The sequence below is a fragment of the Microtus ochrogaster genome, chromosome 4, assembly GCF_000317375.1.
Source record: "Microtus ochrogaster isolate Prairie Vole_2 chromosome 4, MicOch1.0, whole genome shotgun sequence".
Lineage (NCBI taxonomy): Eukaryota > Metazoa > Chordata > Mammalia > Rodentia > Cricetidae > Microtus > Microtus ochrogaster.
In genome coordinates, this window is record NC_022011.1 from 14,269,258 (window position 1) to 14,279,012 (window position 9,755).

At 53.0% G+C, this 9,755-nt stretch overlaps 1 protein-coding gene across 2 annotated transcripts; it reads right to left on the reverse strand.

Annotated features, from left to right (window-relative positions):
- Positions 1 to 323: 323 nt before the first annotated feature.
- Positions 324 to 7,594, reverse strand: Adgrg5 (adhesion G protein-coupled receptor G5). 2 transcript variants are annotated; one of them, XM_005345585.1, is made up of 11 exons: positions 7,531 to 7,594; positions 7,386 to 7,461; positions 6,909 to 7,065; positions 6,342 to 6,461; positions 5,840 to 5,956; positions 4,423 to 4,575; positions 3,737 to 3,855; positions 3,247 to 3,515; positions 2,255 to 2,372; positions 673 to 950; positions 324 to 424 (listed from the first exon to the last, which is right to left on the reverse strand). In XM_005345585.1, exons 1-11 carry the CDS (start codon positions 7,592 to 7,594, stop codon positions 324 to 326), a joined length of 1,572 nt encoding a protein of 523 aa, XP_005345642.1. The 2 variants fall into 2 exon arrangements, with proteins under 2 accessions (XP_005345642.1, XP_005345641.1); XM_005345584.1 differs by having other exon boundaries at positions 3,737 to 3,858.
- Positions 7,595 to 9,755: the final 2,161 nt, after the last annotated feature.

A 9,755-nucleotide genomic window follows, 5' to 3' on the forward strand; every position in this document is an offset into this window, starting at 1 on the left:
GTTGGGACTGGCAAAAGGAAGAATGGCCCCAGAAACAGGCCACAATGCTGTTTCTGGAAGTGCTGAGCAGGGTGCAAGGTGTGATCCAGTCTGGCGTAACCTCCCGGCTCGCAGACCATAGCCTGGCCAATGGAGTTGCACCCAGGCATGATGGACCAGGACACGCTGCCTTCTGCCCTAGGTAATTCTGGGAGGTGAAAGGGATCCCTTGAGGGTACAGTGGACTCTGGTGTTCCACAATCTGCCTACCACCGTCCCACGATGAGCCAAGGCCGTGGGCTGCTGGAAGCAGGAGAGGCTGAGGCTGCAGGCCGGGAGCTGGGTTAATGTGTCGTCTGGGAGGAGCTGATTGCCTCCATCTCTGCCTTAGCTTCAGTGGCTGAGTGACGCCTTTGTGAACAGAACCACAGGAAGAGGAAGAAACCTGCAAGACAGGCTGGTCAGTGAGAACGGCACCAGAACCAAGAACCTTCTATCGTTGGGGGATAAAGGGACAGACCCAGAGGTCACCTTCGTGCAGTTCAAAGGCAACCCTCTCCTCTGGGCAGATATGTCCCCAGATCAGCTTAAATGGAGCTGTGGACTCAGCCATCATCCACCCCTTGATTTAGAGACCCTCAGTGACTAGCCCCCTCCCAGTGCCTGCCACCCTGTGAGCTCCTGCAGCCCTACCATAGAGTGAGTTGAAGATGGTGAAAAGGAAGATCTGTGGCAGCAGGAAGACACCAAAGGAGAAGAAGGCCAGGGCCCAGGTGGTGCCCAGGAGCACCGTGAGGCCCAGCACCATGACAGTGTCCCGGTAGGCCCAGGAGCTCAGCGCCTTATCCGGTGCCCGCAACCTGCACAAAATCCTCAGAGCCCAGGCCAGCACCAGCAGGTTAAACAGAGATGTGAGGCCACCGTAGCCCATAACCAGGACCCTGTGTACCACGGGACTGCGCACCCAGCACCTGCAGGACAGGGGGAAAGGTCAGGATTAGCAGGACCCCAAGACCTGCAGGACGCTAAGTGCACCTGAGCCTTGGGGCTGACTCTACCCCTGCCTGCCTGGTCTTGCTGTTCCAGGGATTGTAACTTGCCTGATAGTTCATATGCCAAAACCCTGGGCCCTGCTTCCCATCAGCCACCATGACGGGATCATCCGACATCTCCATCCACTTCCTGAGTCCCCTTCCCTCATCTTGCTGCCTCACCTCCTCCATGCCAACCTGATCAATGTCTTGTAGATCGCAGGTCTGGGCTCTCATTCTAGAAGCTTCCTCTTCCACTCCACCCACCACCACCACCATCTTGCCACCATCTCTGTGTAATGGGACGCAGCTCCCTAGATGTTTCCCCACCTAAGCTAAGCAGTACGTGAAGCTAAGAAGTACCCACGGTTTGCTGGGTAGATGCTCTAGCATGAAAGAGCTGGGGAGCAGAAGAGCAGTAGGGAAATCCCACAGAGGACACCGAGCCTGGGGGTGCCTGCTGGGCCCTGACCTGGGCCTAGGACACTTCAAAGAAAGAGGTGCTAATCTTTGCTTCAGTCAGAGCATGCCCCATGGTCAGCACGGGTAATCCCAGGCAATCCTCATGACAGACCAGAAGCAGGCACCTAACCATCTCCATCCTACAGTTAAGATTTCTGCTCAGGAGCATACGCTGGCTGGAGCAAGGGCTGAACTTGAAGCCCCTTGGTCTGGGACCTGAGTCTGGGTGCCTATCACAATCAGGTATCTAGATATCCCCTCCTGGGGCCCTGATGCTGGAGTCACAGTGTCCTTGAACATCATTTGCAAGAGTCATGCACGTGGGTAAGCAGCATTATGCATCCTTCATTTTTGCTGCTACAGAATATTCTAGCACGAGGCTCTACCACTGTTCACTACTCCAGCATCCCTGCTATATGACCAGGCTGCATTTGGAGAGTCATTTCAGTTTAGAGATGCAGACAGATGAAGGTAGATAGAAAAGTAGATGATAGATAGATAGATAGATAGATAGATAGATAGATAGATAGATAGATAGGCAGACAGACAGACAGACAGACAGACAGACAGACAGACACTGTGTGGATTAGTATTAATTATCAACAGAACGTAGACCCACCTGGAAGGCAGGCCTTTGGACATTATCATGTGTTAACTGAGGCGGGAAGACCCTCCCACTGGAATCCCCCCTGCATCCAAATCATGGCTCTTTGCCCCTCAGCCATTACGTCACCTTAGAGATCCCAGGCCGGCACAGCCCCTCTACCTCACCAGGCACTCACATGGATACATTCTGGAAGCTTGTGCCATTTTCCTGGCTTTTGGAGAAAGAGATCACGTGGGGCCCATACACTGAGCTCTTGATCACCAGAAGCAGCAGCACCAAGAGAGCTGGAAAGCCTGGAGGACGAGGCAGAGACAGGAAGCCCCAAAACGAGCTGGCTCCAGTCCTTGGGCCTGCTGACTGGGTGGGGGTGGGGTCATGCCACTATGCTGAGCTGCAGCCCCGGAGCCAGCTTAGCTGTCTTGGAAGACCTCATCTCCAAGATGGTATCAGTGAGGTTCCAGGGCTGAGTGGCAGCAGTGGTGGCAGTCACCTGGGAGATGGCAGGGAACTAACAGGAGGTGGGGGTGGGCGGGGAACTTGAGAGGAAATAGAGATCATAACTAGAGGTTATTGAGGTCATGGAGATGTCCGTGATGGTACTGCTACAGTAAAGAAGAGTAAGGGGAGGGTGGTGGGTTGCAGTGAAGGTGAGGAAGGTGATGAGGATGAAGGAGATGGGGTGCTGGAAATGGAGGTAAAGCCGGGTGTGGGCAGGGACATGGTGGGGGTGATGGTGGGGACAGGGGACTGGGGGTGACGGCAGTGCAGAGTGGAGGTGAAGTCACAAGAGTAGAAACAACAGTGTTGGAAACAGAAGCAGACCCAGAGGTGAGGACACACAGGGGCAATGCTGATGCTGGGGGTGGAGGTGATGAAGTCACAATAGTAGAAATGACAGTATTGGAAACAGAAGAAGATCCGGCGGTGAGGACACGCAGGGGCAATGGTGTTGCTAGGGGTGGAGGTGGCCGTGGAAGTGATGTCATTGATGGAGAGATGGAGTTAGAGACTGTAGCGAGTACTTAGTAGTATTGAAAATGGTGTTGAGGGGGTTGACAGGGATGGCGGCTCATGGTCACACGGTGGTTGCCTTGACAGGCAGGGGGACTTGGGGTTAGCACCCTGTCCTCTGAAAGATTCAGAGGCAAGTAGATAGATGTCCCTTACCCCAGCCCAGCACGCAGAGCTTGAGCAAGTATCGGTGGATGTAGACATTGTAGACACGCCCCAGGAGAAGGTAGAGGTTGAAGCCTTCGATGGCCATCCAGGTAAGGCAGCTGAGCAGCGCATAGTGGAGGGTGGCGGCCAGCACCGTGCACACTGACCTGGGTACTGTAGGCAGGGCCATCTGGGAGCTCAGAAGGAAGGTGACGTTCAGGAGCAGAACAGAGCCATGCAGGTTCATGTGGATGCATGTGACAGAGTCACTTTGCTTCCTGTGGGTGGAACATGCCCTGTCGGCGGCAGGGCCTGGCTCACAGATGCACAATGATGGGGGAAACTGAAGCTAATGGGGAGCGACCCAATATCTGCCACACCGTTAGGTTGGCTTATGTCCTGCGGCCCAGCCCTCTGAGTAGCCCCGCCTACCCCAGGAAGCTGGGACTCAAAGGAAGACACGCAGAGGAAGTAGGTGCGCTGAGCGGGTGAGGATTACCTGGAGTGGGCGTACAGTAGTATGGTGAGCAGCGTGGCCACGACAGAGATGCTGCAACCCACCAAGGAGATGTACTCAAGAGGCACCAGTAGCTCAGCGGGCACTGGATCTCCAGAGAGCTGCTATAGGGCAAAGGGAGCTGAGTGCCTGAAGCATGGAAACGCCCAGCTCTCTCTGGGCTCCGCCAGAGAAGTCTCCCAGACCTCAGTTCCAAGTCCCTTCCCCACAGCCCAGCCCAGCCCTTCCTTGAATGAAGCCATAGCCTGCACTGTGGCTTTTGTCACCCACCACCTCCCGAAAGCACACTTATCCCAGTCCATACACACAGCTGGGCACCCACCAAGCCTGGATCAAAACTGGGTAAAGGAGGCTCTTGAGTTCATTGGTCTAAAAGCCAGCAAGGCATGAGCCTGAAGGTGCTGGCAGCTGTATTATCCCCTAGGGCATCATAGCTGAGGGCCAAGCCAGGACAGAGTGCAGAGTTGAGGGACAGAGATTGAATCCTGTCTTGGTATGATTTAGCCCCTGGATCAAATCGTGCCTGAAGCCTACAAACCTTTAAAGCAAAGCGGGTCTCTAGGCTGACTTGTGTGACTCAAGCCTGGGAGGGCTGGGCTGACCTGTACCCACCTCCCAGGGGCTCCTGCAGCTCCCCTCTCCCTCGCTGGTGGCGAATGGCGGCATACCATGAGAACTGCGAAGTAGGTGAGGTGGTTGCAGCGACAGAGGACCTGAGAGGGTGAAGGCTGCTCTGTATAGCAGCCCTCAGGGCTCCAGGCCCCCCAGCTGTGCTGGCTAGCTCCCTCCTTCCAGAAAACACAGGTCACAGTGTACCCTTCCTGAAATGAGATGCGGGGATCAGTCTAGGGGTGCAGGATGAGATCCCATAAGAGGGGCTGGGGTCCTGGGCCCAAGAGAGATTCAACTGCACCCCGTCAACATTTTGTGGGTGCTGGCTGGGCTTTAACAATCCTAGATACCAGCCCCACCTTCACGGTGAGTTCTCAGTGTCCTGGACAAATGGGCAAGCCTCTCTGAACCTCAGTTTATTATTCATCTGTGAAATGGACTATACATATCCAAGTCCCAAGGCTGACAGAAGCAAAAAAGGCCATTCAGCATTCGGGGGGGAGGGGGCAGTGCTGGCTCTTCCTGTGGCAGATCTTCTACAAACCACTGTTTGCTACCTCCTCCCAGACCCATGATGATGGGAGACTCATTGGCAGCCAAGCCCTATGCTGGACGTAAGGGGTGTGACACAGACACACTATGGAAAGCAGAAGAGGAGGGACAGAGGGAAGGGGGGCCTTAGGGATGCAGGGATTGAATGGAAGTGAACTGGACACTCATTCCAAAGGGAAAGACAACAGCAAATCTCTGAAGGTGAAAGGGAAGGTTGCTGTGAAGTTGGCAATGCCAGCCTTCCTGCCCAGACTGAGGCAGGCGGAGCCAGAAAATAGCACTTTGGTTCTTCACGGGGCAGACAGGGACCCAGAAGCAGCAGCAGCAGGAAGAGGAGGAGCAGGACTTGCACCTCCGGGCTACACTTTCCTGTTCCAGCATCAGCACCAGCGCTACCCCCACCCCATGTGACCCAGCCTAGCAAATCCGCACATCTCATCCTGGACACCGCCTGATTCAGCCACAGACACACGAGTCAGTCAAACCTTTTGGAGCCATGGTTTGTACTGGTGGGGAAGAACCTTCCTAGAAGAACGGATGTAAACCCGGCATCTTCAGTATCCATCCCATCTTACCATAGGAATGAAAACCAAGACAAGAAAACATGGCTGAGACTAGAGAAGACTGAGCTCTAACAGTTTTATGTCCACGCCTGGATCCAGCCATAGCTGAAGGCGGAACTCCCCTGGGCATTCCATTGACAGGGACGTTTATTGATAGGGACGTATACATCCCCTTTAGTGCTTAAGCTGACTCTCTAGCTCTAGCCACTGAAAGCAAATCACGACGAAATTCCTTCTCGTTTCTTTACAGAAATTTGCAAAGAACAGATTTAAAGTGGTCTCCCCATATGGTGCCACAGTTTCGGTTTGGCCAAACCGGGGCTGACGGGAAAGCGTCAGAGGCTGGGCCCAATAGTACCAGACTTCGGTTGTGCCAGAAGCTGATGTTGACGGGATTCTGAAGGTTGTTCACAGTCCTGTTATCCAGCTTGGCCCCCAGGACATAGTTATTGAGCAGGGATGAGTTACTGTCATCCTGGAAAGGCCATAGAAAAGGAGTTAAGTGGCGGGGGGGGGGGGGGGGGGAGGGGGCGATCAAAGAGATCCTGTGTGAGGTCAGACTGCAAGCCTACCTCCCTGGGAGGGCGACTATAGATTATGTTTGAAAAGACCTCAGATTGCCTTGAGTCAAGCCTCTGGGCAGGCTAGTGAGGGATCTTCTGGAATAGATTAGGCCTGTGCACTCCTGCCCACCACAATGGACGCCACCCTTGAAACCCATTCTTCTTTCCTTAAGTAGCGTTTGTCTCTCCCTAAAGCAGGTAGGGAAAGCGGGTCCCAGAGTGGCAGTGACCGCCTACAGTTGCACAGTGACAGGCCAACCTGTGACACAGAGGTGTCCTTGGCCACCTTCTGCTGACCTGGAAGAGCTGTGCCGTGAAGAAGTAGACGCAGATGAGTCGGAGCCTGGCAGGCTGGGAGGCCACACAGGCTTCCTTGGTCAGCTCAGCAGGAAATTGCATGCCATGTGGGGCCCAGGCCTGTGGATGGCAGCAGATGGACTGAGGCCTACTGATCAGAGACCACAGATGCAGTCCCAACACCTTTGGGCTCCCGCCCCATTAAACATTTCCAGACCTCACCTGAGCTCCACTTTTCGACAGCACCCTCTCCTCCCAGACCTCCCCACCCATCTGCATTCCCCCAAAACAGAACCACCCGGGCACCAACCACGTATCTGGCCCCATGAACACCAGAGTCCTACCAGCCCTAGGGACCGGCCCTCCACCTGCCTCCAAGCAAAATCAGGATGAAGAGCCTGAACTGGGGGGTCCTGAGGTACCTCCTCTTTCTGCTCTCCAGACAGCAAGCAGAAGAGGCAACTCCCAGCAGAACAGGACAGAGCATGAACAGGGGACTGGGGACCCAGGCCGTGGGGGAAGATCGTGACTGTAAGCCCCTGCAGGACTTCCCTGACTGCCTCTGACCTGGGGGACATTTGGCAGGGTGGCACTGGACAGGGAGAGGCCAGGAAAGCTGCAACCCAGCTCGAAGACCAGAGACTGGATGGCGTCTGTCTGCAGCGTCAGGTTGTGCCCGCAGAAGCTGGTGTTGAGCAGCATCTGCTCCAGCCGATGGATATGCCTGGAACTGGGTGGTAGTGGGGGAGAAGCTGGAGACAGCCTGGGGGTGGGGCCTTCCACCCCCACCCAGCCCTCCCACATTCCACCTCTACTCCCTGCCCGCAACCTGCCCTGTGTAACCCATGTCCCCAGCCCAAGTCTTAGAGTCCCTACCTAGGAAATGCAAGGACCTATTTGACTGGTAACACTTCATCAAGGGGCCTCAATAAACTCTGGAAGGGCCGAGGCGAGCCTTTGCTAAAACTCCAGGCCACAGCGAGTGGGTACTCACACAGTGGGTACTCAGTCACCACTAGCTGTATGTGTATATGGCAGACTCACTTCACTCTGGAAGGCATGGTCCGGCCTCTGGGCCGCTCCAGGTGCTTCATCAAGGTCAGTAGCTCTGATGTTGTTTCTGTGGATAGTGGGACTCAGGCCTTGAGCCAGCTTCTGGGCACTCCTCCCCCAGGAGGTCATCACCTACCTGCTGGGATACTTTGAGCAGCCAGAAGACACAGGCAGACGAAAAGGGACACGTGTGTATCCATATCCTCTGCTGGGATCCTCTTGGCCCTGGAGAGGGGGGACCATGGTCAGTACCTCCACCTTCTAGATATTTCTGTAAATACTCCCACCCCACCCCCACCCCCGGCTTTCTTCTTTTCTTCTCCTTTTCCTCCTCCTTCTCCTTTTTTCTTCTTTGTTGTTGGTGAGATAGGATCTTCTGTAGCCCAGGCTGGCCTCAAACGTGCTATGTAGCTGAGAGAGATGGCATAGCTCATCACAGTACCCAACAGTACTGAGGATTAAACACAGGCCCCATGTAAGCCAGGCAAGCACTCTGCCAACCAAACTACATCTCTAACCCAGGATCGTCAGCTTCTTCGCTGCTTCTCCAACTCCTGTATTCAGGTAAGGAAACCCAGGCTGAGGCCAAAGACTCTGTCTTTGCTTGAAGATCGCTAAAGCCAAGTGTCCCTGACTCCAGGAAGTTTGGCCCACTGAGTATAGCTACTCAGCCTGAGAGTCTCCCTGGGGGTTCCCCAGCCTCAGTGGGTGGGGATGGGGTACTGCTAAAAGCAAGCAAGGCATAATCCTGACCCAACCTGTCAATAGGGATCTTCCCACATCCTTTCCCAAGTTTCTCTCCATGTTGACGAACCTTGCTGAGTGAGTCCAAGGCTCTGGTTCAATCCCCAGCTCCTAAAGAAAAGCGGGGAAGAGATGAATGAACTTCTACCTAAATACAGTAATATTATGTCTACCCCAAAAACCTTCCAAAAGGAGACTACACAGATAAAATAAGCTCAAAGCAAAAGGCATGATGATGCACACCTTTAATCCCAGTACTCAGAGGCAGAGGCAGGCAAATCTCTGAGTTCGAGGCCAGCCTGGTCTATAAAAAATTCCAGGACAGCAGGGCTATGCAGAGAAACCCTTGTCTGGAGAAACAAACAAAGATAAGCACAAAGCTACAAGACAGAAAATGGGGAGGAGGATGACAGCTGAAACTTTCTAGTGACCCTGAGCAAGTGGCTGCCTGGGAATCAATTTGTCCATTTTATCTATTATTGCAATGGGCAGAGGAGGGGCTCATGGGAGATCTATGGGAGCAAGGAGACACCAGCTAGTTCAAGGCTCATGGCCTTGGAAGCACTTGAGAATGGGAGGCATCAGGGGCCTCTGAAGAGGGGCATGGAAGATGAAGCTAAACACAAGGATTTAGTCAGGGAGCTAGCCAGTGGGTAGGGAGGAAAAAGCCTAGTGGGTAAGCCCTTGCCACAGAAACAAGGGGATTGAGTTTGGATCCCCAAAACCCATGTAAATACTGGGTGAGCAAAGTGATCATCTGTTATTCCAGCCTCAAAAGACAGGGGATCCCCAGAGCATGCTGCCTAGATTAACCACATTAGTTAGCTCTGGGTGTGATTGAGAGCCCCTGCCTCATTGAGAGAGGATAGATAGATAGATAGATAGATAGATAGATAGATAGATAGATAGATAGATAGATAGATAGATAGATAGATAGATAGATAGATGAATAACTGTAAAAGTAAATTTGTTTTGTTTTTGATACAGGGTCTCACTATGTAGCTCTGGTTGTCCTGGAACTCATGGTGTAGACCAGGCTGGCCTCGAACTCACAGAGAGCCCCCTGCCTCTGCCTCAGGAATGCTGGGATTAAAGGCATGGTTACCATGCCTGGCTTTACCACTTTTTTTAGTGATATGGTAACATTATTCATTTAAGCCAAGAATCTATTTGATATAAAAATCTTTTCTTAAAAGATTTACTTATGAAGGATAAAGAAGATGTGGTACATTTACACAATGAAGAACTACTCGTCGAGGAAAAATAATGACATTTTGAAATTTGTGGGCAAATGGATGGATCTAGAAAACATCATATTGAGTGAGGTAATCCAGACTCAGAAAGACAAACATCATATGTACTGTCTCATAAGTGGCATTTAGACATAAAGCAAAGAAAACCCAGCCTACAGTTCACAATCCCAGAGAACCCAGACAACAAAGAAGACACTCAGAGACATACATGGATCTAATCTACATGGGATGTAGAAAAAGATAAGATCTCGGCCGGGCAGTGGTGGCACACTCCTTTAATCCCAGCACTTGGGAGGCAGAGGCAGGCGGATCTCTGTGAGTTCGAGACCAGCCTGGTCTACAGAGCTAGTTCCAGGACAGGCTC

Bases quoted from the DNA above. Each gene is read 5' to 3' on its own strand.
- Adgrg5 (XM_005345584.1), bottom strand. From the start codon at position 7,594: ATGGATACACACGTGTCCCTTTTCGTCTGCCTGTGTCTTCTGGCTGCT. The intron at 3,516-3,736 runs GTAATCCTCACC...TTCCACCCACAG, and splicing joins CTACTGTACGCCCACTCCAG to GAAGCAAAGTGACTCTGTCA. The intron at 2,373-3,246 runs GTAAGGGACATC...CTCGTCCTCCAG, and splicing joins GCTCTGCGTGCTGGGCTGGG to GCTTTCCAGCTCTCTTGGTG.